The sequence below is a fragment of the Megachile rotundata genome, chromosome 11 (genome assembly GCF_050947335.1).
Source record: "Megachile rotundata isolate GNS110a chromosome 11, iyMegRotu1, whole genome shotgun sequence".
In the NCBI taxonomy this organism is placed as follows: domain Eukaryota; kingdom Metazoa; phylum Arthropoda; class Insecta; order Hymenoptera; family Megachilidae; genus Megachile; species Megachile rotundata.
In genome coordinates, this window is record NC_134993.1 from 15,199,130 (window position 1) to 15,226,227 (window position 27,098).

General features: G+C 32.8%; 7 protein-coding genes across 19 annotated transcripts; 2 read left to right on the forward strand and 5 right to left on the reverse strand.

The window, feature by feature from the left end:
• Positions 1 to 142: 142 nt before the first annotated feature.
• Positions 143 to 7,846, reverse strand: TpnCI (troponin C type I). 4 transcript variants are annotated; one of them, XM_076537034.1, is made up of 7 exons: positions 7,815 to 7,846; positions 7,614 to 7,749; positions 4,678 to 4,708; positions 2,663 to 2,806; positions 2,336 to 2,455; positions 1,336 to 1,467; positions 143 to 604 (listed from the first exon to the last, which is right to left on the reverse strand). In XM_076537034.1, exons 1-7 carry the CDS (start codon positions 7,829 to 7,831, stop codon positions 576 to 578), a joined length of 609 nt encoding a protein of 202 aa, XP_076393149.1. In that variant the 5' UTR covers positions 7,832 to 7,846; the 3' UTR covers positions 143 to 575. The 4 variants fall into 4 exon arrangements, with proteins under 4 accessions (XP_076393149.1, XP_003705732.1, XP_012146458.2 ...); XM_076537035.1 differs by lacking the exon at positions 143 to 604 and adding an exon at positions 998 to 1,266; XM_003705684.3 differs by lacking the exons at positions 7,614 to 7,749; positions 7,815 to 7,846 and adding an exon at positions 5,893 to 6,143.
• Positions 7,847 to 9,708: 1,862 nt separating this feature from the next.
• LOC100882011 (translocon-associated protein subunit gamma) lies at positions 9,709 to 10,801 on the reverse strand. The gene is made up of 4 exons (XM_003705700.3): positions 10,546 to 10,801; positions 10,245 to 10,372; positions 10,095 to 10,186; positions 9,709 to 10,032 (listed from the first exon to the last, which is right to left on the reverse strand). Exons 1-4 carry the CDS (start codon positions 10,673 to 10,675, stop codon positions 9,834 to 9,836), a joined length of 549 nt encoding a protein of 182 aa, XP_003705748.1. The 5' UTR covers positions 10,676 to 10,801; the 3' UTR covers positions 9,709 to 9,833.
• Coa8 (Cytochrome c oxidase assembly factor 8) lies at positions 10,723 to 19,700 on the reverse strand. 5 transcript variants are annotated; one of them, XM_076537040.1, is made up of 5 exons: positions 19,544 to 19,699; positions 19,082 to 19,241; positions 18,809 to 19,006; positions 18,604 to 18,734; positions 10,723 to 10,857 (listed from the first exon to the last, which is right to left on the reverse strand). In XM_076537040.1, exons 2-5 carry the CDS (start codon positions 19,145 to 19,147, stop codon positions 10,755 to 10,757), a joined length of 498 nt encoding a protein of 165 aa, XP_076393155.1. In that variant the 5' UTR covers positions 19,148 to 19,241; positions 19,544 to 19,699; the 3' UTR covers positions 10,723 to 10,754. The 5 variants fall into 5 exon arrangements, with proteins under 5 accessions (XP_076393155.1, XP_076393152.1, XP_076393154.1 ...); XM_076537037.1 differs by having other exon boundaries at positions 10,755 to 10,890; positions 19,544 to 19,700; XM_076537039.1 differs by having other exon boundaries at positions 10,755 to 10,890; positions 19,082 to 19,208; positions 19,544 to 19,689.
• LOC100881903 (protein claret segregational) lies at positions 11,300 to 14,474 on the forward strand. 2 transcript variants are annotated; one of them, XM_012291063.2, is made up of 5 exons: positions 11,300 to 11,442; positions 11,894 to 12,882; positions 12,958 to 13,255; positions 13,327 to 13,601; positions 13,670 to 14,474. In XM_012291063.2, exons 2-5 carry the CDS (start codon positions 11,894 to 11,896, stop codon positions 14,088 to 14,090), a joined length of 1,983 nt encoding a protein of 660 aa, XP_012146453.1. In that variant the 5' UTR covers positions 11,300 to 11,442; the 3' UTR covers positions 14,091 to 14,474. The 2 variants fall into 2 exon arrangements, with proteins under 2 accessions (XP_012146453.1, XP_012146452.1); XM_012291062.2 differs by having other exon boundaries at positions 11,370 to 11,511.
• Positions 14,011 to 15,695, reverse strand: LOC143265362 (uncharacterized). 2 transcript variants are annotated; one of them, XM_076537032.1, is made up of 3 exons: positions 15,567 to 15,695; positions 15,283 to 15,514; positions 14,011 to 15,223 (listed from the first exon to the last, which is right to left on the reverse strand). In XM_076537032.1, exons 1-3 carry the CDS (start codon positions 15,691 to 15,693, stop codon positions 14,644 to 14,646), a joined length of 939 nt encoding a protein of 312 aa, XP_076393147.1. In that variant the 5' UTR covers positions 15,694 to 15,695; the 3' UTR covers positions 14,011 to 14,643. The 2 variants fall into 2 exon arrangements, with proteins under 2 accessions (XP_076393147.1, XP_076393148.1); XM_076537033.1 differs by having other exon boundaries at positions 14,952 to 15,080.
• LOC105663271 (uncharacterized) lies at positions 15,962 to 18,334 on the forward strand. 2 transcript variants are annotated; one of them, XM_076537031.1, is made up of 8 exons: positions 15,962 to 16,087; positions 16,150 to 16,339; positions 16,397 to 16,803; positions 16,869 to 17,123; positions 17,177 to 17,277; positions 17,386 to 17,599; positions 17,658 to 17,885; positions 17,942 to 18,334. In XM_076537031.1, exons 1-8 carry the CDS (start codon positions 15,974 to 15,976, stop codon positions 18,332 to 18,334), a joined length of 1,902 nt encoding a protein of 633 aa, XP_076393146.1. In that variant the 5' UTR covers positions 15,962 to 15,973. The 2 variants fall into 2 exon arrangements, with proteins under 2 accessions (XP_076393146.1, XP_076393145.1); XM_076537030.1 differs by having other exon boundaries at positions 16,150 to 16,803.
• Positions 19,701 to 21,711: 2,011 nt separating the features above from the next.
• Marf (Mitochondrial assembly regulatory factor) lies at positions 21,712 to 27,092 on the reverse strand. 3 transcript variants are annotated; one of them, XM_012291057.2, is made up of 14 exons: positions 26,937 to 27,075; positions 26,368 to 26,450; positions 25,718 to 26,003; positions 25,521 to 25,647; positions 25,054 to 25,447; positions 24,881 to 24,988; positions 24,569 to 24,589; positions 24,113 to 24,266; positions 23,917 to 24,055; positions 23,518 to 23,831; positions 23,158 to 23,453; positions 22,920 to 23,090; positions 22,654 to 22,850; positions 21,712 to 22,580 (listed from the first exon to the last, which is right to left on the reverse strand). In XM_012291057.2, exons 3-14 carry the CDS (start codon positions 25,893 to 25,895, stop codon positions 22,376 to 22,378), a joined length of 2,304 nt encoding a protein of 767 aa, XP_012146447.1. In that variant the 5' UTR covers positions 25,896 to 26,003; positions 26,368 to 26,450; positions 26,937 to 27,075; the 3' UTR covers positions 21,712 to 22,375. The 3 variants fall into 3 exon arrangements, with proteins under 3 accessions (XP_012146447.1, XP_012146446.1, XP_003705745.1); XM_012291056.2 differs by lacking the exon at positions 26,368 to 26,450 and having other exon boundaries at positions 26,937 to 27,092; XM_003705697.3 differs by lacking the exons at positions 24,569 to 24,589; positions 26,368 to 26,450 and having other exon boundaries at positions 26,937 to 27,092.
• Between the last annotated feature and the right edge of the window lie 6 nt (positions 27,093 to 27,098).

Consider the following 27,098-nt stretch of genomic DNA (forward strand, 5'->3'; position numbering starts at 1 on the left):
ACTATTAAAGTGTCAATTACAGAGAAATCTCAAATTATTGTGATTATGAATCAAATGTTAAAGAAATAAAAAGTCTAGCCGAACAAAATAATTGCTTTACTTATTTAGTAAGGTTTTAGGAGTTGAGATAAAAATGCAACAATATTTTCGGTGGTGTTTTATTAATAACAAATAAATACTGTCCATGAAAAACTTAGCAGGCGTGATGCAAATACATGTACGGAACGCATGACTCGTTATTTTTTACAATTAATGTGATTACAACAATTACGACTTGTGTACAAGATTGCAATTAATTTGTGACACTCTTTTATGAAAGAGACAGGAAAATAATCTGCTGTGAGGCGATCGTTGTGACGCTGAAGCCATTTCAAGATTCGACGAGCTTGCCCCTGAACAAACTGTCAAAGACGCGTCATGTTAGGTGACGGACTTTCTGTATGTTTTATACACTCCGTTCTGGTGCATTGCTTTTTTTGATTTTACTTTAGAAGACACGCAGAAAAAATTAGTTGAAAGATGTGACCGTCGCACATATTGTCTTTGAGTCGAGCGAAACACTGGCACATTTGGGTTTATTCTCCGGTCATCATCTCCATGAATTCTACAACAGAATTATAATCATAAAATTAATTTATACATTAATTATTATATTATTCACAGATGTAATCTAAGTTTTACTTGGTCAAGGAAGTTGAGGTTAAGGAAACTTTCTATTTTGGTGTTAAGGAAACTTTTTATTTTGGGAGAACCCTGGCACACGAAGAAAGAAATGTTGAAGAAAGTTTAAGAAGAGAAGCACGTAATTTAAATATAAACATAAGGGAAGTATTAACAAGTAGTCAGTCAGTAAACTGGTCGAGCTTCCAACATAAATAGAGAAGTGTAATTATATCACACGTCTGACTTATTATTTAGAAGTACTTCTGTTTTGCTATGACTAGCAACGATATATGAAGTAGTAAATCACCGTTGATAAAACACCGACCAATTTGCAGGTTGTTCGATGTCCTGGCGGATGAGGAAGAAGGGGAGAAATGCCAAGATTTCTATATCGAAGTTGGAACGAGATGCGGGTGTAGCTGGTTGCAAAACCCGGAATTAGAAAGTCGAGTTCTCTCATGCGGAAACTTGGATCATTTATGCAATTTTATCATGCCAAGGTTTGGATGTGGACAAATGTTTTTTGATACTGGAACGTTGTTAACACCTCTCTACTTTGGCTAGACGATTCACGAGTGTTGGGAAAGACTTACTTATTGTTAACTATAAACAAATTTTTCTTTGTTAAAAACCAAGTACTAACTATGGTCAAACATTCAACAGAAAGATTACCATCAAAGTCAACAGTGCCAGATCCATCAGAGTCGATCTCCTCGATCATGAAATCCAGTTCTTCATCAGTCAACTGGTCGTCCAGTTCCCTCAGGATTTCACGCAAGCACGTAGTGGGTATGTAGCCATTTCCTACAAATTAAATGTTCAAATAAAATTCATTAAATCGTTATAATAACAAATCTAAATGTATATTGAACTGTAGATTCATGGGAGGAGTCTCTTGAGAAAGAGCACATATGCAAGGGAGACAGAGGAGTGGAAAACTTTGCGGCTCCAAAATTGGATCCACTATATAGTACATTGCCAGACTCTACAGACTGTAGAATATACTATAGGGTTTTTACGCCATTTTGGTTTTTACTGGCTCGTGTAACATGATTAAATGCACAGTCGCATTAAGCGTGTCCAAAAAGTGTTTTCGATAGTAATTCATGGAGGCATCGGGGACGAAATGGTTGACCGATTTTTGGCTGTCAGCCCAGCCATGCTCATTGTGGCTCGAATTCGCTCGGCTTTCATTCCCATGCGAAACGGGCTGCTTTTACGCGGCTGATTCGCGGAACCAGCTATTCTCGGCCAGCCGATATATCTTTCTACTCTTGTTTCGCCTTGTTTTTCTCTCCAGTTCTGGAGCTCACAATAGCCACGGTTTCATGTCGTCACTATTAATGTCACTGTTGTGCAATGACCACGTGGTTGTAAAGATTCAGAAAATAGGAATGTGGAATAAAGAGATTGACGCATTGGTGTAACTAGGTAAAGATCAGGGTAGTTAGATATGCAGAGCACTTCATATATCTAATACTAAAAATTTAGAAAGTCATATATACAAATTCTCAAATGTTTGAATTTTTTATCTTCACATTTACAGTAACCATTATACCATTAGTGGACAATTGACACTATTAACAAAGCCAAGATACTTGACCTAGTTCACACAAAAATCTTAGTAATGCCAACAGTCGCAAGATTTAGGTTTGTTAAAATTAAATCATACCTTCTTTATCGTAGAGCCTGAAAGCTTCCCGAAGCTCTTTCTCCAACGCCTCGGCATCCTCTTCAACGATGAATTTAGCGGCCAACGTAACGAACTCCTCGAATTCAAGGCGTCCTGATTCTGCAAGTTGATAACAGAACTTTGTCAGCAAGTTTAGTTGAACAGAACATAAGCACAGTTTTAGGTAAACTGAAAGTCTTAAAAATTTTAATCAATACTTATTGACACAACTTCAGTATTTGACTTTATATTTTTATATTATATGTTTCTTCATAATGGTTGCTTATTTCAGACATGTCTGACCAATGTTTGATACGTTTCACTTACTGTCAGCGTCTACTTCTTCAATTAGTTCATCCAGAATCTTCTTGTTGAAAGGTTGACCCATCAATCTAAGAATGTCAGCCACCATGTCGGTGGGAATGCTGCCACTCTTCTCCCTGTCGAAACTGTCGAACGCTTTGCGAAGGACTAAAACAAGGTTCCAACATCTTTCTCGAGAACACAGATTCAAGAAAAACAAACACGTTTAGTAGAACACAATTATTTGGGATGTGGTTATTGGTTTATTATTAATAATGAAATATTAACACATTGACTGTCATGGAAGATGTCTCAAATATAATCATTAAAAAGAAATATTTTAAATAATATTATATTAACAATATAAGATAGTCAACGTGTTAATATTTTTAGTTGTCCGATGAAATCCTTTTAGGAACGAAAATCTCTTCCGAGAAGAAATTAGCCGTGTTAAAAGATCGTCTACGATACGATCCAAATTTAGAATCCGATGTTAATGCCCTTCCGCACCCTCACGATTCTGGCTCGAAGCTTATTTGGCTCGGTGCAACATCGTTCACACTGGTTAGAACGTTTATTTATCGTTGTCGACTGACCAGCGATCCTCGCGATGAAACTTTACCGTAATTTATTGGATAATTTGTTTAGTATCTTTGGGAAAAGCTAACAAAAGGTTCCTCCTCGATTTTTTCATCTGTTATTTCGCAACGTCCAATTGATTTCATCGACTCGTCAATTCTGACGATTTGTCGTCGAGTCATTTATGTATCTTTACACAATATCTTGTATCATTATTAATGTTAATTGAGCATGAGGCGCCGTAGATGTTTTGCCAAGATCCAAGAAGAAAACTACCACTTCAAAGTTTCATTGTTCAGACGTATTCGCAGAAAGATAAATGTCGTTTACAAATTATAAACGTTGTAAGGCGGGGCGTTACGAGCTTCTATTTTTCGATCGTCGTATTGCTTCCCACTGGAGAATCCTTCCTCTATTTTTACCGATCCGATTCCCGATGATCGAATCGTCACGCGATACCTCCTCATCATACGGCTAAGACGGTTCTGTAGCTATACATAGGCAGCTGGCTGCCCTCGATCGAATGGAAGCACAAATAAACTCTGAGAGAACGTGGCTTCTATGGGCGAAGATAACTTATTTGACCTGTTTTATTTTCTGTTGCTTTAATTCCTTCTTCCAGACTTCTTGCATAATGTACAGCGAAATACTTTTCATTCTTTCATGTATATAACCTCTGTCATCCCGCCAAATTTATTAGAAATTGCAGTAATTTAATTTATTGAGAAGCAAAGAGCCAAGTCATATGTCTTCAGACTTTATAAGATTGTAAAACTTGAATAGGAGAAGTAATATTACTTTAGAAATTATTTAACAAACTCTATTTAATAAATTAAAAGAAGTTTTGAAATATATGTAGTAATAGAATAATTTCTTTTTCAGATACATAAGATCTGGTCAATTTATTCATTGAAGTTGAGGTAATTCTTGTACGCCAGCCTAAACTAACATGGATATACTCTGCGTCACCCTAATCCCTATGGATTACAACATTCTTTGGTAAAGTACGCATGAAAGTTTGTCCCATATATTGAAAATACTAAATAAAATGTATGGTACGTATCAGATCCAGATGTCTACACTTTTATAAACAATTTTATAAATGTAAAATTCGGTTATAGGAGATTGAACATGGTTCACGTGATCTGACACCGCTAACGATAGGGTCAAGAAGCGAAAAGGAAAACGACGGAACAGAGAGTGGACTAAATTTAGTTGCGTCCAGTAAACACGATACGATTTCGCCGTCGACGATCGAAATACCGGAAAGCCAAGAATGGCGAGGCGAAGAGCTGTACTAGTATATCCTGTTAAATACAGCGATCGTTGCATCTTGGAAGAACCTTTAATTTTTTTTAATGAATCAAACATTAAGTCATTGGTTTAACTGGAAGCCAGGGTGGACCTGGACAATATTGTTAGTAACAATCACGGGTCAATTTTCAATTACGACTACATACCAGCAATTTGTTCAGGGGGAAGTTCGTCGGCCTGTGAACACAAAACTGGATTGAGCTTTGGTTTCATCGACATTCGACAAAACATTCGATTAAAAACTGAATATCGATTTTAAATAATCTGGGAATCGACGAGCAATTACGAAGTACGAATTAATTTGATTGAGAGTCGAAGAAACTTCTTTTGCCAATAGACGTGCATTGTTAACCAGTGACTTCAAAGAATTCGTGCATTCTTTCTTAAATTAGAATACCATTCTTGTCTTTGTTATTTAATTAAGTGCAGAAACTTGCAAGTGCGATCGAATTTCAACGACCTGTCCCGAGTTGTGCGACCCTTGGAACTGATTCAACCCAAAAAAAAAATAGAAAAGTCTGTGATTAATCAGACATCGAGCCTCTTTTCTCGACTTTTATTTTGCAACGAAATTATTCGATACTGAACATTACAATGGATGCTATTAATTAAATATAATAGAATTGATGGGGAAAAAAGAGGCTTGAGAAAGTTCGCCATCTAAAAAACAGTCACGTTTCCAGGACCTCGCATTCTCTGGAGCGATCATATAGTTAAACTACAACCACTGTTATTAAGAAGAAAAAAAATGTGAAAGAAAATTGCAGGCCAAAAGAGTGGAAGAAAAGAAAAATAAATGATGAAAAAAGAGAACAGTGGATGCAAGCATTCCACGAGGAAGGAATGAATTAATATTTCATATAAGTGGAGAATGTAACACATGTTCTATGAACATTCAAATTTTTTATCAGAACTATTCATGTGGATCTTCTACTAAATTTGAGCAGTGTACATCTCCATTAAACACGTTGTCTGACACAATAATTATGATTAATAGCACTGTTACACTATTTTACAGATGCATTATTAATTACACTGTTGATCCTTTCACTGTGATTGACAGAAACTGTTATAGTAATCCAGTTCACAAAGAAAACACCACAGTGAAATAGTTAAATACTCAATTTTTAATAATTCCCATAGCAGTCAACGTGTTGCAACATTAATTCATTGCCTTGAATGTCTCACGCCAAAAGAAGTGGCAGTAGAAGACATAAAGAACAGATTGAAATGACAAAGATAGTTAAGGCGAGGCACAATAACGAACCAGAAAAATAGAGAGACAAAGAAAAAATACAATAAATAAACAGCCTATTATACAAGGTAGGAAAACGTGTGTGTTTACCAGGGCGACGACTTACGATATCATCAATAGAACATACCATGGTGGCGCGCTTCTCTTTTCTCTACTTTCTTATTTTTTCTTTAATTTAATAAACGTTACTTAAAGAGCACTAGTTGTACGTGAGTGTGTATAGTCTGTACAATAATCGCGAGAAGAAATTGGTAATGGAAACAATCGTGTATGGTATGGTGAAGCTTTGCCGTCCGTCGAACACTGTCATGAGGAACGGCTATCGTCGCGGTAATATTCGGATAGGGCGATATAGCGGTTGCGTGGTGGGTCCGTACCACACCCCGCAACCTCCAGCCAATCGCAAGCTCCTCCTTTGCTACGGGCCAAGAGATAAATTGCTCTTTTCCTGTTACCTCTGTCATCGTATAGAATGACAAATAAAAAGCACGGCGGCATCGTTGCCAGATTTTATCCTTTAAAACGCTGTTGCCATATCTATTACAATTTGGCGGTAAATGATAGTTTAAAGGAATTCAAACTTGGAGTTGCATTTCAATTTCAAGTAGTCCATTTGTGATTTCATTAATTACAGAAATACTATTAGAAGTATGAACACAATAGTTTCATCGTTACATGCATTAGTACACATTCTCAGACCTCTTTCACTTAAGCTGTTCTTTTTTAACATGTTTATTCATTAATACTTATTGAACTTTATCTAATGAACAGAATAGTGAATAGAGGAAGTATGGCAACAACGCAGTAAAACAGTTTGAACAACCAATCAAGTGAAGCCTCTCATAACGTCATAAATAGGCGCCAAATATAATTAGCTATTTTAATTTACTCGTGTAGCTTTAAAACACGTAATACAAAAATAAAAAAATTGATATAAAATAAAGCAATACAAATATTAAGTAAGTTTCATAGAATTTAAGATATGAACGTTAAACTTCATATACTTAAATATTTTCCCTTTTTCTTATTATCTTGTGAGAATTATACTTGCCTATCTCTAATTTAGTTTTACAGGAACATTATAATTTACCTGTTAATTTAATTAACTTTGTGTAGACGATAAGTTAGCTATTTATATTTGACGCCTGTTCATGACGTACTCACGGACCTTCAGCTGATTGGTTGAATTATGTAAACATGCGCAATGCTATACCTAGCCGCTACAAGCTGTTACATTTATCAGCTGATTATATATTTATCGATACTGAGGGTAACATATGTCACAGGCGCTACTAGCGGAGAAACATGGAACTACTTTTGAGCATGTCAATCACAATTTCATTTTTATGCCTTCCAGAAGTGATTAATTATTAATAATCACATTTCCAGGGTATCATGCTATTCCAGTAAAGAGTTGGCTGGTTTGACATCAGTGAAGAAATCATTAAATTTTTTGTTAAAAAAGAAATTCGATGCGATGTGTCAGAAGACAGCCATCTTGTTTGTTTACATAAGTATTTCTTTCAAATTTGGACCGACTAAAATTTGATTTCTTTCAATGTATTGTGTTCATTGGTATTCAAACCAGCTCACTTTCTGATGATGTCTACCGATGATTACTGTACTTGCAAAAACTTCATTTTTACAATCATCAAACTTCAAAATTGAAAGTAGAAATCAACTACTCTTTCACACACTGATGGTTGTGTAGTTTGCATTGTTATGTGAGTGTACACACACCACGTACAACCAATGGAGTCACTTATGGCGAAAGGCCATATGGCTTTTGGAAAGGCGCTTGCGCTATTTCTGGGATGCAGACACTACCGCGGGGCTTGAAACCAGGGACGTGTTTTTGGTTTCGCCTCCAGTTCGTTTCCTCTCGTTATGCCAGATTTCATGTTTACTTCCAATTTCTCTCATCAACCACGAGCTGCTTTTCCTTATTGACCATTGCTTCATCCTAAAATGTTATCTTTTAGAATTATGCATAAACATGGCGTTGAAGAAATTACTTTAGCTAAATACTTTTGAAAAATCAACATCTAAATATTTTATAAGATACATCTTTGAAGGTACTCTTAATTCGTTCATTGAAGCGACTATGCGTAGTAATCATGAGTACGTCTTTTTGGGTATGAACGACACCGTTACATTGGTACGAAAATAGAGAATGAAAATTCTACAGCCTGCGTAAACGACAGTAAAACTCAGACATACGTTAGTCAAATCTACGCAAGACTTATTGCTTGGAGCTGAGACAAGATCTAATGGTAACAAAAGAAACAATAATACAGGTCTAACGTTTCGCTCAGAAAATCATTAACTATTAGCGAATTCAATCTTACCTCCTGTTAATATTTTATGATAATTACCAGATGTGCGCACACATAATTGCTTCAAAAAATTATGTCAAACTGAAGATCAAATCCAAAGATATGTGCATGGGATACATGCTAAAAACTTAATTTGTATTAGTGATATGTTGTGAGAGTCGATTTTAGTTATTTAAATAATACTACCTCTATAAATTCCTGTTTTTCAGTGTCAAAATTGCAGAAACAATTGTCTTCGTTGGTAAACAGAAATTGAAAAGCTTTCCAGGATTTTAATGGCGTGAACAAGCTGTTTCAAAATCATCAGGACTAACAAAGAGATGTGGGTGGTGGATAGTTGCCAACAAAACACCTTTTCCTGCTTGAATAGCGCCTCAGAAAACAGTAAACAAACGATACTATATCGTGTACTACTGTTTTTATATTTTTATTTCATTGGAGTCCTTTAAATATAAATCCTATTTTCTCTTCTTAACAATTTCTTCATCCAAAACAGAGTAAATGATAAACAATGAATATGTGTGATGTGTTTGATGGACTGATGCAATGTGTACAGGTAATGTGATGTCTAGAAAAGGATAAACACCTTTGGAGAAGGCCCAAATTTTATGCGACTAAGTACCATGCTGTAAAGTAAACGTTATGTGTTGTTATTTATCAGGAATTTAAGTAATTATTAAGCATTAGTCTGGCTAAAATCAACGTGAGATTTCAGACGACATTTAGACTCCAATTTTCAATCTTTCCTGCGTAATAATCGAACCCCGATTTATCTGAGAAAATTGTCAGGTTTACGCGAATATCACGCGGTGGTATAAATCAAACCAAGAAACTGATATATCTCTGCCAAATGCACGAGTAAATTTGTGCCAATGCGAATTCCTTATATTATGAAAATCTGCAAAAATATACAGAGCTATTTAATGGTGTTGGGTAAACTTATCCTGCGAATCTTGTTACCATTCATAGCAATTAAAGTTTGTATGTATTTTGAAAATAATAAAATAAGAGTACCATATAAGAGACTGTCGAGTTTATCTAAGTATGAATGATGCAAGTGATAATACCTTAGTATCATGTAAGTGAATGTTTGCATTTTCACTTCTGTACAGGAATAGAATATACAATTTGGCGAGGGATTTTCCTTCAGTAAGCTATACACTGGCATAGCTCCAACTTAAACAAGCAAATAAAGCATTAGAATGGTCTGCATTAGACCGCATATAATGGGTTACAATCTATGATCCATTATAAATCTGCGGTAGCACCGATCTAATTAATTTACATAAAAATATTCGGATAGTTACAAACGATAATAAACTATGATCTGAAAGATACGATAAGTATAAATTATCATAGCTATTTGCTTTGTGAAGAAAGTGCATTTTTCCTAGTCAAATGATTTGTTTGATTGTTTTCCCCAGCTGATTTGACTAAAATTCTGAGTGAACGAGTGATGTGAAATGGACGTGAAATGAGAATTTTATGTTTCCATAAGACAATGTCTTCTAAATGAAATTAAATGAAGGTGTAAACATTTTGCAAGAATGGTTTCAATTCAAAGGTATTAAAAATGATATACATAGTTGAAATTTGTATAAATAGAATTGAATTTATTACATATACTCATTCACTCATCAAAACAATTGCAGTCACACAGAATTGTCTGGTGAAATAAATGATTAAAGTCACATATCCCACACCTTATACATTATTGAGATCCAGTTGATAGTAGTGCTAATAATGCACTTGTTGCACCTACTGAAAGTATGTAGTTCACTGCTGGAGTAAATGTCTTTAGAATATAAAATGAAGATACAATAACAAGAGCTAAGAATAAGGCATTATTGTAGAAGATTGAAAAAGTTGTTGCTTCATAATCAGCCACTTCATTCTTTTTCCACAAAATCCTGGAAATTTAATTGTATTATACATCTGAACAGAATGATTAAAATTAAACATATGAAATTACCTTTCATCCTTCTCTTTTTTGCTCATCTTCTTATCTTCTGCCAACTTGCGGCTCATTTCCTTTGTTACTGCATCCTCTCTTTTTACAGCAATCTATCAAAGAAATTATATTCAAATTCATGTATTACAAAATATATGCGAGTTACAGTACCTTATGTTTCAGAACAAATTTTGTATTTTTGTATGCAAGAGCTAGAGCATATGTGCTTGCTAATGTGACCAGAACGAAGGAAATTAAGTTAGCATAAATGTCAATCAGATGAATTCTCCAAAAGAGCCCTGTAACAGAAAGATACAGGTTAATTAAAAAAAATATATTTTCCTAATAAGGATTATTTTTTTTTCGAAACCATGATAGAAACATGCACTGAAATTCATCAAGGAATGTAGAAATATTAACATTACAGTGATTACACATTATCTTCATAAATTTTTCTTAATGTTCTACTCACAGATGGGGATCGCTGACACGATGAAAGCATTTCCATAAAATAAAGCTGAAGATTTAGTTGAAACATTCCGTGAAAAGTCCTGAAGAAGGAGTTCTTCTTCTTTAGTAAATGCTTTCGATTTTCCTGACATTTTTGTCTTTCTTTTCAGGTACTTTCAGTTTACTGTACAACAACTTATTGTCACACTACTTCCGCGCAAATCGAAACGTTTACTGTCGACACAGAACGCATGCGCAGAAATGGACATTGTGGAAGTTTGTATGACAACGTGTCCGCCGATAACTTTTGCCATCTGTAGTGCATCTCCTGAAACTTTCCATATATTTCCCTCGGTATTGCAGTAACCTGCATTACAAAATCATACATGTAGTAGTGGGGAAATATCAAAGGGTGGGGTACTTACTGCAGTTAGTCGCGTTGCGCGAATGAGATACATGAAAGTTACTCTACCTTTTTTACCAAACCAATTGTTTCAAATAATATATTTAGTCTCAAGATTGTTTTACAACTCTTACAGAAATGCATAGAATACTTAATATATAAGAAAAGAAGTTTTATTCCATAGTTAGTTTGAAAACGGTTTGTTAAAACACGTGACAAAAGATTGTCAATTTAACTTCATGAAAGAAGAATTGCGATTGGCTGAAGTTTTCGTACTCTTTGAAGGATTGGTTGTTACATTTGCAGCTCCCTGATTGGCTGTGCTCAGACAAATTCAAGTTCAAATGTATCGGATGCAATCGGATGTTATTAACCGCCGTCCGGCCATTAAGAACTCATAGACAACGTTTTTGCTGTTTTTTTACAAGAATTGTGTTTATTTGGAGATCATAACTGAAATATAGTAGGAAACATGCATTCGCATGTTAAGTGAACTTATTTGTATGAGAATATTAGGTAATTTAACGGTAAAATAGTTCATAGACGTGTGACTACGGAGTTGCTTGTATCATTTTAGTCAACAAGGTTTGTTTTATTGGAGTGTGTCTTTATTGTTCGTATATATATTTCATTTTACGAACATTAAACGAAGTATATTATACTGATTTTTAGTATATAAGTAACATTATTTCATTATTGCCATTATATGTATTTTTTTAAATATTTCTTATGCAGTTTTGGGTAGAGAAAATATAGATTTTACTTTGACAAGATTGAACTTGATTTTATTTTGGTACTCAGGGGTGGAGAAAGCATGAATAGTAGAAAAGGAATAGATAATTCAATAAGAAAAGTTTTGGTTTAGTAATGTACTAGAATGTATGAGGTGCATGCATGGATTTAATTGAACATTTCAAATGTAATTTATAATCATCCTTATATTAATATAAATAACTGTTTTCAATAGATGGAGTCACGCTTACCAAAACCAAAGATTATTATACCACCAACAATCAGTACAAAAAGTATAAAAATGGAAGATCATAAAGCGGCAAAAGATCATGTACCCCATACAAGTTCTAATGGGGTCTCTGATACTTTAAAAAAGGCTAAGAGTACATTGAATGTGAATGCTAAATGTACAAATGAAAATAAACCTCCTGTAAGACAAAATCTTACTAGATCAAAAACTTTAGCATCTATAAGTACAAGGGCTGTGAAAAGGCCAGCAACTGCTCCAGTCACACATGGAGAAGCTAAAAGACCATTTACTAAGCCTTCTGTTAAACCTACAGCAACTACTCAAAAGTCTGGTAATGGATTAACAAATAATGTCACCAACAGATCTACCCAAAATACAACTAAAAGGACTGAGAACAATGTTGCTGCTAAACCTTCTAAGTGGGATTTAAAGGGTAGATTGGCTCACACGAATAGTGCTTTGTCCGATATGAAACAAAAATATAATGAAACTACATTAAAGTTTAATGAACTTCAGGAACAAATAAATAGCTTGAAAGCAAATGAGGACGTGTATAAAACAAAAGCAGAAAAATTTGAACATGTGAATAAAGTATTAGATAATGAACTGAAGGAACTGAAAGTAGAAATGAATAAAGTACAAGAAGAAAGAGAAGGTTTATTTAAACGTTTGAAAGAGTCAGAAGAATCCTTCAAAAATGTCTCAAACAAGTTGCAACATTTTAAAGAAAAATGTGAATCTCAAGAAGCATTGTTGGCAAAACATGAGTCAGTAATACAAGATTTAGAAACAAATCTAGAAACACAGGTAAAGATCAATGAAGAATTGACTACAGTTAAAAATGAGCTACAATCACTGGTTCATACAATGGACAAAGATCGTCGAGTTCTACACAACGCGATTCAAGAGCTAAAAGGAAACATTAGGGTATTTTGTAGAGTGCGTCCTAGAACTCCAAATGAACTTGGAAAACCGTATGTATAGCATTGGAATGTTGCACATTTTCACTCTTAGTAATTGTGTACAGTAATTTTATGTATTGTTCACAGATTGTGTCTAATGAACTTCGTAGATGAATGTACCATTGAAGTAGGAAAATCTGATGGTTCTGATGCACTTAGTTGTAGTGGTAAACTAAGAGGAACTCGACAGGAATTTTCTTTTGATAAAGTTTTCCCACCAACAGCTAAGCAGGCAGACATTTTTGAAGAATTATCTATGTTGGTTCAGTCTGCCTTAGAAGGCTACAACGTTTGTGTATTTGCATATGGCCAAACTGGTTCTGGTAAAACATATACTATGGAGGGTATACCGGGTAGTGAAACAGAAGGCATGATACCTAGAACGGTAAATACCATGCAATTTATGTTTTGCTTAAAATATATACAGTTTATCCTGTATCTTTGCTATTCCTTCAGGTACGGCATATATTTCAAGAAATGAAACAGTTTCAATTACTTGGGTGGGAGTATCAAATAGAAGCCAGTTTTCTTGAAATTTACAATGAACATATTGTTGATTTGCTTGATTGTCAACAAAAAACGCACGAAATCCGAATGGCCGACAGTAAAGGGCACGACTTATACGTCAGCAATCTCAAAATTGAAGAAATCCACAGTCCCGAGGAGTTGCATGAATGTCTTCTAACAGCGCAACGTAACAGAGCAGTTGCGGCAACCCAGTCGAATGAGCGGTAAATTTCTAGTTCACAGATATAAAAATAATGAATATTAAATCTATGAATATAATGTAATTTTCTAGATCGTCAAGATCACATTCAGTGGCGAGGATAAGGCTCATTGGAACACATCGGCTAAAAGAAGAAATTTCTATAGGAAATCTGAACTTAGTTGATTTAGCAGGCTCTGAAAGATTAAAGGGCGAAGAATCAGTACGAATGGCGGAAACAAAAAATATTAACAAATCGCTGGCGAACTTAGGTAACGTTATTCTTGCGCTTTTGAAGAAGCAGGAACATATTCCTTACAGAAACTCGAAATTAACTCATTTATTAATGCCGTCTTTGGGCGGCAATTCAAAGACTTTAATGTTGCTAAACATATCGCCCTTAGACGAGTGTTACAACGAAACACTAAATTCACTAAGATTTGCTAGCAACGTGAATAGTTGTAAAACGGGTAATGTAAAACGGACACGAACTATTCTACAAAACAGCATATAATGTTTCATCAAAGCAGCCATTCATATCTTCTTAGCCTTCTTTAAGACTATTTTGCATTTTTAATTTGTAACAATTAATCTCATCAAAGATATTTTTATGTTTTATACTTCCTTAAAGTGGTACAAAGTGTAAATAATTAGTATAAAGCATATTTTTCACAACAAAATTGAATATATATTATTTCATTAAGTTAAATTGGAGTTGCGAACGACCATTTTAGTTAGCAAATATTTAAAAAAAAAATTAATATAATCGGACAATCAATTTTGGAATTTTTATCTCTTTTATACACACATCCTTCCATGAAAATTGTTTTCATGGAACAATTTTATTTTTGTAAGCATTAATTGTAACGTGTATTGAAATAAAAAACCATTAATTTGACATCATTCATCAATCTATGGTTGAAATATACGAATGTACAAAATAATCATACTGTGTTACAATATACGTGTAAACTAAAATAAAGTTTTGCATTTAATAACATTCAAACTATAAATATTTTAATGTTCGAATAAAAGATATTTTATTTAAAGTAGAGCTCATAAAGCAGTTACTTATAAAAGGATGTTATAGAAACAGTATAACTTGTAGATACTTCTAGCATGAATGGATGAAACAATTGAGATTTCCTTAAGTTTTCTAGAAATTTCTTAAATTCTGGCGAAGAACTAATGATACCTTTTTGGATATTTCTTTCTAATGGATGATTATTAACTTTTACATTTGACGATTTTATGTTTTCTTCCTCACATTGTGAATTCTGAGTTGCAGAATATTTTGTTAATAAGTTATAAGTATTCTTCAATTGTTGGTTATTGAAATATCGATACAGTTCATAACTGTTAAATAGCAGTAATGTATAGCCATGAAAGATAATTTTGTTTTGTACAATGGTTATATCCGAATTCAGTATATTTTTACTTTTCTTTCCAATATTCTCATCTTTTGCTTGATAACAACACAACATTTTTTGTTCCACATTAATTTCTGAATTTACAAGAATTTCAGATTGTAAAATGATATGATCATTACTGTTTATTTCTTTAGTAAAACTCTTAATATTTTTATATTTTCTCACAAAAGAATTTAAATATGGGATAATTAAGGAAGATTTTTGTCTTCTGTAGAAACTTAAATAAATGGAAAAATATATATTATTAAATTTTTGCACAATGAAATTCTTACTTACATATCACTCCATACTATCCTTTTTCTTATACGTTCTTGTATGCATATAAAAAATATCATAAAACACATGATTATAAAAATATCAGTATATTCAAGCACTGATCTGGATGCTAGTGCAACACTGCTAAAAGTATTTGGTACCATAATGTGTAATATATCTTCAATAGTCTCTGGTTTTGTTGAAATATTATATGGAATACCAGAATTCGAATTTAGTTGATAAAATAATATTCCTAAAATTGTTAATTAATTAATACATTGCATGAAAGTATCTACAAAATTTACCTTCTTGTGCCAAGATATCAGAGAAATACATATTATTTGTACACAAAGCTATCCATAATCCAAAACCCCATAGAAATAAAATATTCCAGGATATATAATGTGATTTATTCCGTTTGAATAGCCTCATTGCACAAGGAATATTACTTTAAAATATCTAATTCTTCCATTAGTATATAAATATTTGCTAACATTATTATAGTAGGCATATAAGTCAATTTTGTAAAAGTAAATTCATAGTAAATCAAAAGGTTACATAAACAAAAAAAAAAGAAGGCAATCAATGCAAAATTTCATTCACATGTATATTTTCACTACATCATTTAATGGATGTCAATAATTTAGAATTCTGCAGAAGATATAAATTTATATTATGACTAATATTTTAAATGTGTTAATTAAAATTTGTAATGTGCAATATTTCAACACGTTTAGATAGCTTGAATCAACAGCTTATGGTTATTTCTAAATTACAAAAAATGGAAGAAGAATGTAACATATGTCCTGTTGCAACATGTAAGAAGGTAAATATGTCATGTTGTATGTTTAAGAAGAATTATATTAAAAAATAAAATATTTCATGCAGTGTAGTTTATTCAATGTTGGTAAAGTGTACCAATGCGCCCATCGCCTTTTATGTTTAAAAGAACAATGCAATAAATATAATGATAAATGCATTTTACACAGTGACAGTAATAGGAAGATATTGTGTAATGCAAGAACATGCAAAACACGTAAAAAATTAATTGTCTGTAGAGATACCAAACTAGCTGAAGGTATACTCATCATTTCATGCAATAAATATTACATATTAATACAATCTTTTTTAACAGTTCAGACAAATTTACAAAATGATATACAAGTGTCAAGAAGTATCAATACAATTAATCAAGACCATCTACAGATGCAGGAAACAGCAAATAAATCTAATCAAATAAATTTAAATTCACAATTATATAAAACATATGTTAGCGATAAAGTGGTTAATACACATGAAGAGAAGAGTGAACAAACCATTCCTACAAAAGATAATTTTCATATGGAAACAAGTACAAATAATTCTAATGTAAATATTATGCAAATTGCGGTATTGGGTAAAGAAAAATCTAAAGTTGAAGCAGAAAGAGATGTTACTGAAGAAACTGATAAGTTACAAGAAATATATTCCACTATAGAAACTGTTCAATATAGAAACCTGCCAAGCGTAAATGACAAAGAAATATTTGAGAGAATCCAAAAGGTTTTATTCAAAAGAAATTACTACTTATGTACTTTTTGAAAACTTATGTAATTTGTAATTCATAGGATCTCTTAAATGAAAAAACACGTAACAAAGAATTAGAAAAGAAATTAAAGGCTCTGACCTGCAGTTTAAAATGTCTCGAAGACAAACAAAGGGCAGCTTGTTTAAAAGATTCAGTAGAAACAATGGATCAAGAAACTCAACTTGCAGTCAGAGAATCGAGAGCTAGAACAAATTTAATTAAAGGACAGCAAGCAATAGAATTAATTAAAGGAACACGAGAAGAAGAACTGTGGAACGAAATCGCAAGATTACAAGTACGTATATAAAATAAAAATAATTTTCATTAATATGAGAAATATCATTTCAGCAACAAACAATTGAAGTTGCACATGCAAACACCGTTTTATCGCAAGAACGCGATAGTTTAAGAGTTCAATTACAATCCTTTTCGGAAGTAGAAGCTAAACGGTAATATTTGTTAGTCTTTCATTGAACATATATCTCTGAAAATTTATTTCTATAAAATATAATTGAAGGCTCGCTTCAGATTTAAAATGCATGCTTCAATCATATAAGGTGTGAAGAAGTTGAACAAGAACTGAATCGAATGAAACACGCTGCGGAAGAAAAAGAAGATGCTTTAAATACTGAAAAAACAGAACTCAGGAATATGATTACAGAACTTACAAATGTAATTAAGATACAAAAGAGAAGGATATGTGAAGTAACTTGTGTATGTAATAATCAGCAACATGCATTGCAACAAAAGGATAAGGAATTACACGAAAAAGTAAGCAATAAATGAAAATATTTTCGTCTTGATTTTATACCTCATAATTGATCCACAGAGCAGTGAATTATCAGAAGTAACACAAATGTTAGAATCAAGTAATGAAAGTGTTAACAAACTACAAGAAGAAGTAGAAGAGCTGAAATACTGTTTGTGTGAAGAGAGAAAGACCTGTGAGTGCCTTAGAGAAGAAGTACAAACTCTTACAGAAAACCATTCTTCTGATATGAGGATAAAAGAAAAAATCATAGAAGAACAGAACAAAACTATTTCAAAACAAAAAAAGGTATTGCATATGTTAAGTGTGAAGTAATATATCTAATAATAAGTATTTTTTGTTAGTTATTACATGACAGTGAAGAAATGGCCCAGCTAGTTGCATGTGAATTTGATCAACTCAAAGAACAAATGCATGAAGAAAAACAGAGAAATAAATCTCTGCAATTAACACTGGATAAAACTGAGAGTAAATTAAGTAAAGTATATCAGTCACAATGTGAGCAATGTAGAAAATTAGTAAATGAAATAGATTATTTGAAGAAAGAAAAACAAAGAGCACTAACAGTTGCAAGATTTGCATATGAAAAATTACGTCAGTCCTTTAAACAATATCAGACGAAACTTGCATATGAAAGACAGCAGTATAGATACTTGGAATCTATTGTTAATAAAAAAGAGCAGGAAATAGAATATTTAAAAAGTCAAATATGTCCAGGTACTGCAAGACCTTATTAAAAAAATAAATGGTTATATTATGTAATTTATATATCATAAAATTATGTTATAATGTTTATGCTGAAAGTGTTGGAATGAAAGTTTATAAAATTTGAATTTGAGGGATCTACATTGACTAATACTAAATATTATTCACCTATATTATCTTTGCAAATAATGTAATTAATCTATATAAATATGTTCACTGAATATTTCTGTATTATTTAAATTTTAATTTAGATATTCTTACTCCTATTTCAAGAAATAATAATTTAATATTTCTTTTATACCATGCAATATTGTAATGTAAGTGAGTCTTCCAATTTTTGTCTAAAAATTCCTTATAGAATATTGACATATCATCTGCAGTAATTGATAGCTTTCCCTGTGCCTTCAGATCTTCTTGAAATTGTTTCCGCTCCTACAGTAAAATTTATTTTGTAAAATTTAAATTATTCTTGGTAATAGTCCTAACATAAATGATGTTATATATACTTGTATAAAACTCATATTATGCTTCCTCCAGAAATTCTCATTCCAGAGTTGTGTATCCTCTCTAGCCTCTCTGTACTTCTTTTCCAAATTGCTTTCATTTTTAGGTTTTGCGTATATTATTGGTCTTAAATTCGAAACTGGGTCGGGTGGTCCAATTATGTCACTGTGCGTGGGAGCTTTTAGGTTAGTTGATATCTTCTGATTAAAATTGAAGATTATAAATGTAAATACAATATACAGCAACTGGATTAACATAAAGAATGTGAAACTTACTGTGCTAAACAACCTAAATACTTTACTACAATGTTTTATTTGTACATAATTATGTATTCCAGCCATTTCTGGTAGGTATTACACATGTTGAACTAGGTCTGTTTGATTGAGGCGCTCCGCGCCTAACCTAACAATGTTGAGCGAGCGAGTAAATTTCATGCTAAAGCAAAAATAGTCAAACGTATCATTCGGTGTAATTGATTGAGTGCAAGAGAAAAACGTGGACAAAAAAGTTGAAAAGTCAAGTACATAAGCGCGAGCAAATTCAATTTTGCATTAAAGTCTACACGGATATGAGTATGCAAAATCCTTAATTACTCACTTTCTGAGCACAGTCTACGAACTTTTATGATTAAAAAATGGTGAGCAATGCATTATTTACATGGTTCAATCATAAAAGTTCATAAATAATGTTCTAGTAATGAGTAATTAATTATTTTGTGTCAGCATTGCGATACGTACATGAGCCGTCTATGTCAATTCTACTGCACATGTAAAGTGCAATATTTCGGCACTTTGACGACGTAGTATGGTTCCTGAGGCATTTAGAAACAAATTTCTATTAGGGTTTGATCCGTTTTGATGCCTAATAAAGCCAGAAAATCAATTTTTGTCGAATTCGGTCCAAAACGGTACAGGTGGCGCCATCTAGCGGCGAGCGGCGGAACTACGAAAAACTAAAATCTCGATTTTCTCGAAAACTAAGGACTTTTCCGAAATTCTGAGATATACGAATTGTTCCTTATCGCCTACGGAATCGAACGAGTGTAATTATAGCCCGCTAGGACCATTATTAAAGAAAATAGAAAAATAGCCCATTTCATGGACTAAAAAATTGCCGTCCATCTAGCGGCGAAAGTTGGAACTACAAAAATAGAAAATCTCGATTTTCTCAAAAACTAGGGACTTTTCCGAAATTCTGAGATATACGAATTGTTCCTTATCGCCTACGGAATCGAACGAGTGTAATTATAGCCCGCTAGGACCATTATTAAAGAAAATAGAAAAATAGCCCATTTCATGGACTAAAAAATTGCCGTCCATCTAGCGGCGAAAGTTGGAACTACAAAAATAGAAAATCTCGATTTTCTCAAAAACTAGGGACTTTTCCGAAATTCTGAGATATACGAATTGTTCCTTGTCGCCTACGGAATCGAACGAGTGTAATTATAGCCCGCTAGGACCATTATTAAAGAAAATAGAAAAATAGCCCATTTCATGGACTAAAAAATTGCCGTCCATCTAGCGGTGAAAGTTGGAACTACAAAAATAGAAAATCTCGATTTTCTCGAAAACTAGGGACTTTACGGAAATTCTGAAATATACAAATTGTTCCTTGTGGCCTAAGGAATCGAACGAATCCAATTATAGCCATCTAGGACCATTATTAAAGAAAATTGAGAAATAGCTCATTTCATGGACTAAACAATTGGCGTCCATCTAGCGGTGAAAGTTGGAACTAATCGAAAAAAGTCCATGAATTATACTTTTTTTCTAATTTCGTTATTAATAACGCTAGCGTGTTATAATGGTATTCCATCGATTCCTTAGGCCACGAGGAACAATTTGTATATCTCAGAATTTCGGAAAAGTGCCTAGTTTTCCAGAAAATCGAGTTTTTCTATTTTTGTAGTTCCAACTTTCGCCGCTAGATGGACGGCAATTTTTTAGTCCATGAAATGGGCTATTTTTCTATTTTCTTTAATAATGGTCCTAGAAGGCTATAATTACACTCATTCGATTCCGTAGGCGACAAGGAACAATTCGTATATCTCAGAATTTCTGAAAAGTCCCTAGTTTTTGAGAAAATCGAGATTTTCTATATTTGTAGTTCCAACTTTCGCCGCTAGATGGACGGCAATTTTTTAGTCCATGAAATGGGCTATTTTTCTATTTTCTTTAATAATGGTCCTAGCGGGCTATAATTACACTCGTTCGATTCCGTAGGCGATAAGGAACAATTCGTATATCTCAGAATTTCGGAAAAGTCCCTAGTTTTTGAGAAAATCGAAATTTTAGTTTTTCGTAGTTCCGCCGCTCGCCGCTAGATGGCGCCACTTGTACCGTTTTGAACCGAATTCGACAAAAATTCATTTTCTGGCTTTATTAGGCATCAAAACGCATCAAACCCTAATAGAAATTTGTTTCTAAATGCCTCAGGAACCATACTGCGTCGTCAAAGTGCCGAAATATTGCACTTTGCATGCGCAGTAGAATTGACATAGGCGGCTGATGTACGTATCGCAAGGCTGCAACAAAATAATTAATTACTCATTACTAGAACATTATTTATGAACTTTTATGATTGAACCATGTAAATAATGCATTGCTAACCATTCTTTAATCATAAAAGTTCACAGGCTGTGCTCAGAAAGTGAGTAATTAACGATTTTGCATACTCATTATCGTGTGTATTTTCCTCCTGCGCGCCGCCCGCGCATGCCGCGGAGGAATAATTACCGAAAAACCATATCCGCGTAGACTTTAATACATTTAAAATTTTTTTTTCTATGTCCATCTGGAAAACGCGAGCAAAGAAGTTACAAAGTCAAGTATATGAGCTGTAAGAACAACTAGGAGGTTATCTATTTATAGGGGTTTGTAGTCTCGTTTAAATAAAGCGCGCAATATTTATATATATAATACACTGAAGTTTTTTTTCCTTTATTATGCTTGCTTTTCGCAATAACAAAAAAATACAAATTCTTCAACGAACAACCTTTTATTAATACAATATTAGCTTCTTTATAAATATAATCTAATAAATCTAATAATTGCATCATACCAGTTTCTATATAAATGAAATTCATGTATCTCTGCAATATTACATTATAACATTTATATTAAAACACTCGCTTTATATTAGCAAAAAAATCTTTTAGCATGATTCACTTCAAAATAGATTATTAAAAACAAAATACATTCAAAAATTCATTGATAGTTCATGAATGAAAGATTTTCTTGCCGATTTTGATACAAAAGAAATTTCCTATTCAAACTATAACAAATTCATTAAAAATTTAGATTAATAAAGTTAGGAGATAAGGTTGCCTGCATATTTAAGACTAGATAAGGTTTTTTTTGTAAAAACATTCCCTTTGTACGCACAACTGGTTGTTTGGGAAAACACACCTAGACATGCAATTAACATTTCATTATTAATTTGTTCGCAGCATTATGTTATCTTAATCACTTTGGCATGCATAGATACATTTTCCGAAACACGAAACGATGTTCTTAACATCGATTTTTAATAACCTGCATTATTTCCCTACAAATAATGTCATTCTATGCTTAATTCAATGACTTTAAATATGCCGCATCAAATAAATCGAGTTCATTAGTTAAATAATTAGCCTTATTTCGTAAAACCTTAGCGCTACTGGTTGCTTCTTCAAGTATTCGAATTGTACTCGCGATATTTTTCAACTCAGAGACCATTTCAGTTGTTGTCTCGTCTATTAAATGGCACAGACGTGCAAACGTGCTAGACAGCTCTCTGCAATCATACAAAAATAACATTGTAATCGGTGTTTTGAAAACAAATATTTAACAGAACACTTGAAACTCACTGTTGCACTTGATGGCTACAATTTGCTGATGTGAGATCCACAATTAATTTCAATTTCTTTGTAGCGTGAGATACATATTGACGCTTAAATTCACGCTCCTTTGCCTTATTAGTCCATGTTAACCGTTCATAAAGATATAAAGCACCGTATATAGCACCAGTTACAGCTATAAGCCTCCAACCAATCGTTTTCAGCATCTAACAGAATTTTTATGGGATGAAAATTGCAATACTTGCATAGACATACTTTATATTATATTCACTTACAAAACCAGCAACAATGAGTCCTCCCATAGTACCCTGCGACGTGATAGATGCTACCGCGATTTTAGTAGCCAGTGACCAATCTTCTGACCTCTGTGGGAAATTTGAAGGAGCACTTGACATCAACTTTAAAGAATCGATACTTTCTGCAGGACTCATAATAGGAGGTGGTATCTATAAATATAAAAAATCGATAATTTCATCTGTATAAACTATTTCAGTCCATATTGATTTAACATACATCCTGCGGGTAGTTAGCAATAGCTAGTTTCTTCCCTTGCTTTCCTGCAAATCTATTAATTATGGCTGTAATTCCCCAAGAGAAGCGGAACTCTAAATCTTCATGAAAATCAGCACACAAATTGTCACAATTTAATCTGTACAATATTTCGAATGGCTCCCTTCTTGGTAAAATGTTTAATGACATTTGCCTCTTATTTTCTGGCAGTAAGTTTGCCATTCGTTCTGTCATTTCTCTTTGTGAATTTTCTATGTTCAAAGCAAGCGCAGTACTAAGTCTCGCTCTTAAATTAGAACCTGTATAATCATAGAATTAATAATCCGATCAAATGAAAATTATGTGGAATAAATTGAAGAATACCTAAACCGTTTTCCACGTGAGTGTGGAGTTCTCGTTTATATACATTTAAAACTAATGGATCAGTATGGAAAGGAACACTAAATTCGTCAACGAGTACAGCTAATCTACGAATTTCTTCACTTAGAGCTTTCGATACTCTTTGTTCCACATCTTCTACCATGTGATGAATTTTGTCCTTCATTTCTTGGGTCAGTAACATTAACTGCTGTTCGGTGAAATTTAATTTGTCATGTACTTCTTTCTTAACGTGTAATTGTTCGTTCTTCATCTTTTGCGTTCTATCTAATATTTCATCTAACGTTTGTCGAATTTCTCTTAAAAAGAAAAAAAGAACATTTTCATTTATACACAAAGTAGTAAATATCTACATGAAAAATTAATAAATGATAGACTATTTACGTAGCAATATGTTTTCCACGTTGAGAATGCTGTTCGAATTTCGTTTTCACAGCAGACTTGGAAATACATTCTTCAAATTTTCGTTCGAAATCTTGAAATTCGAAGTAGCGATTTTGGAATCCTTCTGCTAATGCACCATCTGTAATAATATTTCAGATAAGTACGTTGTTTTAAATCTTTAATAAGTTTTACTTACTATGAGCAGGTTGTCCACGTTGTTCTTGTATACGAGCTTGTAGAGTTTCTTTTGCTGAAATAAAAAACACTCGTTCTTCTGCATCTTTAGGGGTATATACTTTTAATTCCCTTGACAAGAAATCTACGGCCCGTTCTTGATGTTGCGCCCTTACCTACACAAACGTAGACCATAATAAATACAAATTACATAGTAACTCGTAACAGACAAATTAACAAGCAAGAAGCACATATTAACACGTACACTGCCGTGTTGAAATATGTTGCACATATTCTAAGCACAATATCCTGTTGTGATATTTAGAATTTTATAAAATTTAATTTTTTGTTGATACTTCCCATGCCATTTGTGCACGAAGATTATATTGCATAGTGTAATATTAATTTTATTTGCAGACAAAAATTGTTGATACATTCGAAGTACACTACAGATAATAAAATTTCTAAAATAACTTACCTCCTTTTGCTCTTTGACCAGCTAAGGGATAAATGGGGTATTATTTAAGTAAAGCTGCCACTGCATACAGCTAATTATCAATGAATTCAATTTTACAAATATGGTTTTAACATATATATAATATATAGCAAATAATATTTATATGAATACAGATTTCAGGATCTTAATATGTAGTACCAGCTTTAATAAAAAATCTTTAAAAAAATTGATTTCTTTCATTGCTGAGAAAATGTTTTCAAAAATGATCTGTAACTACTACAAGTGTATTATAAGGTCACTTACACAATGCATGGAATTGTATGCAATACATACCTGTTCAAAGAATTCTGGTTCAGAAGCAGATGCATCCCATCGATTATTAAGAATAAAAATATTAGGTTTAGATAATTTTGTAGACACTTTGTGGAAAAAGTTTTTTTCCTGCAAATTTGGCATTGTATACAATTGATGTGGGTATATAAGAAACAAAAACTGGTAACGCTTACAGTGACCATTAAGGTAGATTCTGCATTAGCTACTAGAACGAAAACATCTGCATCCAAGCAGTGTTTATCGATCCATTCATCTAGATTAGGTGTTACATCTACTCCAGGACTGTCAACAAATACTACATCATCTCTTAGCAGTAAACATTTTTCCTTTGGCCAAAATATTCTCACTAAATGACTCTCGCATAGCTTTTCTTTACAGAGAGCATGACCTAATTGACCAACTGATTGGACAGGTTGCTTTTCTGTAGATCCTTCCGTAATAAGATATGCTTCACCATTATCTGAACCCTCCACTTGTAAGAAACAGTTTGTTGTGTGTCCTATTCCACTGGGTAAAATCTTGTCACGTAACATTGCATTAATAACTGTACTTTTTCCATTGCTAGTCCTATAACATTTATATAAGATTATAATATTTAATTTAAACAATCATTACTATTACATATTACACTATTATGTACCTTCCAAAAAAAGCCACTTTCATATGATCCCTCATAAGAACATCTCGAATTGCATGTACTTTGTTAACATAACTTTCAATTGTTTGCGCTTCTTCACCCGTAACAATATTGTGCTCTGTTTTCAGTGCTACAGAATATAAGTTCATTATACTTGGTTGGTATTACATAACGCTTTGCAGTTAATTAGAATGACTTACTCTTTATAAATGTCACAGTATCCTGCACATAGTCTTCTATTTCCACAAATATATCATTGATCTTTTTCTTGGCTTTCACAAAGATCTGAAGGGGAGAATTATCAGTTCTTATATCTGTTGATCTTAAGTGGCTGTCTCCTCCAATCATGGACATTGTACGATTGATGTAGGCAGCCATTAGTCCTTATAAGTTTATTGTATAAATGAAGTGTTTGGCAAAGTAAGAAAAAATACAGTGCAATATTTTGGACAGGACGTTGATGCAGTGCACGGCATGCAGGATCAACTGAAATCATAAAAAAGCAACAATTAAATACTTTCTAACAACATTTATATCTACAAGGTACAATTACTGTTTCTTATTTACACACACATTGAGCAAAATTATGGTATTTGAACTCTTTTCTACAACTGTAATAGTTGAACATAAAAAGAACAACAAAATATATAGCATAAATAAACTTAAATGTTTAACAACAGATGAACATATATAAAAAGCCATTGAAGTACACATATCAAAATGTTCTTCTGAAACTCATCAACTAAACAAAATAAAACTTTGTATACTTGTATATGTATACATGTTTAATTACATGAAATCTATCACATGTAATAAGCGCTATACAATATTTATAATAAGGTAATAAAACCTTCTTGTCTTTAGTCATTGAAATGTCCTTTGTTGTAATATAAATGTGATGCAACTTTGAATGCCTCCTTTAGTCCGAACTTTCTAAAACAATTTATTCATGATACAATTGTAAATAATTCTTTGCCACATCTAGTACATAAAAAAACTATTTTCATATGTTTAATCAATATACTTTACAAAATAAAGAAAAAAATTATTATATTATAACTTCATTGGAATTGTGTCTGCAATATAAATAAATAATGTGCTTTAATACTGATCGACGTGATAGACTTAGGTATAACAATAATGATATTTATAAATTCTGACAATTTGATGTGTACATTTTGTACTAAGTGATTGCAACAGAGCTTTTTACGCCTCTGTAATTCATTTACAAAAATCACGACGTATACTATGCTTCATACTAATTGAACAAGTAATATTATCTGTTTATTATGCGGAATCTCATATTTATAAAAAACAAAATCTGCTACTAAAAAAACAAGAATATACATTTCATCATTCGGCGGAGTCTAACCTGTAACGCTATGGAATTTTATTTACTGTCTAAACTTGTAATCTCACCGATATCAGTTATAATTCCTGTAGTATCTCATATTTCTAACCAATTATGGATCCGATCGTGTATAAAACAATGAATAACATTTCGTGACTACAAAATATCTAAAGAAGTAGCTAGAAGATCGAAGCTTATTAAAATAAGTTCACATGTGAACAAATGTGGAC

Bases quoted from the DNA above. Each gene is read 5' to 3' on its own strand.
- TpnCI (XM_076537034.1), bottom strand. The intron at 2,456-2,662 runs GTAAGTGAAACG...ATCAACTTGCAG, and splicing joins TGAAGAAGTAGACGCTGACA to AATCAGGACGCCTTGAATTC. The intron at 605-1,335 runs GTAATCTTTCTG...ATTCTGTTGTAG, and splicing joins TGGCACTGTTGACTTTGATG to AATTCATGGAGATGATGACC.
- Marf (XM_012291056.2), bottom strand. From the start codon at position 25,895: ATGGCTGCCTACATCAATCGTACAATGTCCATGATTGGAGGAGACAGC. The intron at 24,989-25,053 runs GTAAGCGTTACC...CCAAATTTGCAG, and splicing joins AATCTACCTTAATGGTCACT to GAAAAAAACTTTTTCCACAA. The intron at 23,832-23,916 runs GTAAATAGTCTA...TTTCTTTTTAAG, and splicing joins CGTGGAAAACATATTGCTAC to AGAAATTCGACAAACGTTAG.
- LOC100882011 (XM_003705700.3), bottom strand. From the start codon at position 10,675: ATGTCAGGAAAATCGAAAGCATTTACTAAAGAAGAAGAACTCCTTCTT. The intron at 10,373-10,545 runs GTGAGTAGAACA...TTTCTGTTACAG, and splicing joins CGTGTCAGCGATCCCCATCT to GGCTCTTTTGGAGAATTCAT. The intron at 10,187-10,244 runs GTACTGTAACTC...TTTCTTTGATAG, and splicing joins AATTTGTTCTGAAACATAAG to ATTGCTGTAAAAAGAGAGGA.
- Coa8 (XM_076537037.1), bottom strand. From the start codon at position 19,147: ATGGCTGGAATACATAATTATGTACAAATAAAACATTGTAGTAAAGTA. The intron at 18,735-18,808 runs GTATATATAACA...ATTTTACTGTAG, and splicing joins ATAATATGAGTTTTATACAA to GAGCGGAAACAATTTCAAGA. The intron at 10,891-18,603 runs GTATAAAAGAAA...TTTGTAATGCAG, and splicing joins TTACATTACAATATTGCATG to GTTACTGCAATACCGAGGGA.
- LOC105663271 (XM_076537030.1), top strand. From the start codon at position 15,974: ATGTGCAATATTTCAACACGTTTAGATAGCTTGAATCAACAGCTTATG. The intron at 17,600-17,657 runs GTAAGCAATAAA...ATTGATCCACAG, and splicing joins ATAAGGAATTACACGAAAAA to AGCAGTGAATTATCAGAAGT. The intron at 17,886-17,941 runs GTATTGCATATG...ATTTTTTGTTAG, and splicing joins CTATTTCAAAACAAAAAAAG to TTATTACATGACAGTGAAGA.
- LOC100881903 (XM_012291063.2), top strand. From the start codon at position 11,894: ATGGAGTCACGCTTACCAAAACCAAAGATTATTATACCACCAACAATC. The intron at 12,883-12,957 runs GTATGTATAGCA...TATTGTTCACAG, and splicing joins CCAAATGAACTTGGAAAACC to ATTGTGTCTAATGAACTTCG. The intron at 13,602-13,669 runs GTAAATTTCTAG...GTAATTTTCTAG, and splicing joins GCAACCCAGTCGAATGAGCG to ATCGTCAAGATCACATTCAG.
- LOC143265362 (XM_076537032.1), bottom strand. From the start codon at position 15,693: ATGAGGCTATTCAAACGGAATAAATCACATTATATATCCTGGAATATT. The intron at 15,515-15,566 runs GTAAATTTTGTA...TAACAATTTTAG, and splicing joins TGATATCTTGGCACAAGAAG to GAATATTATTTTATCAACTA. The intron at 15,224-15,282 runs GTAAGTAAGAAT...CATTTATTTAAG, and splicing joins AGGATAGTATGGAGTGATAT to TTTCTACAGAAGACAAAAAT.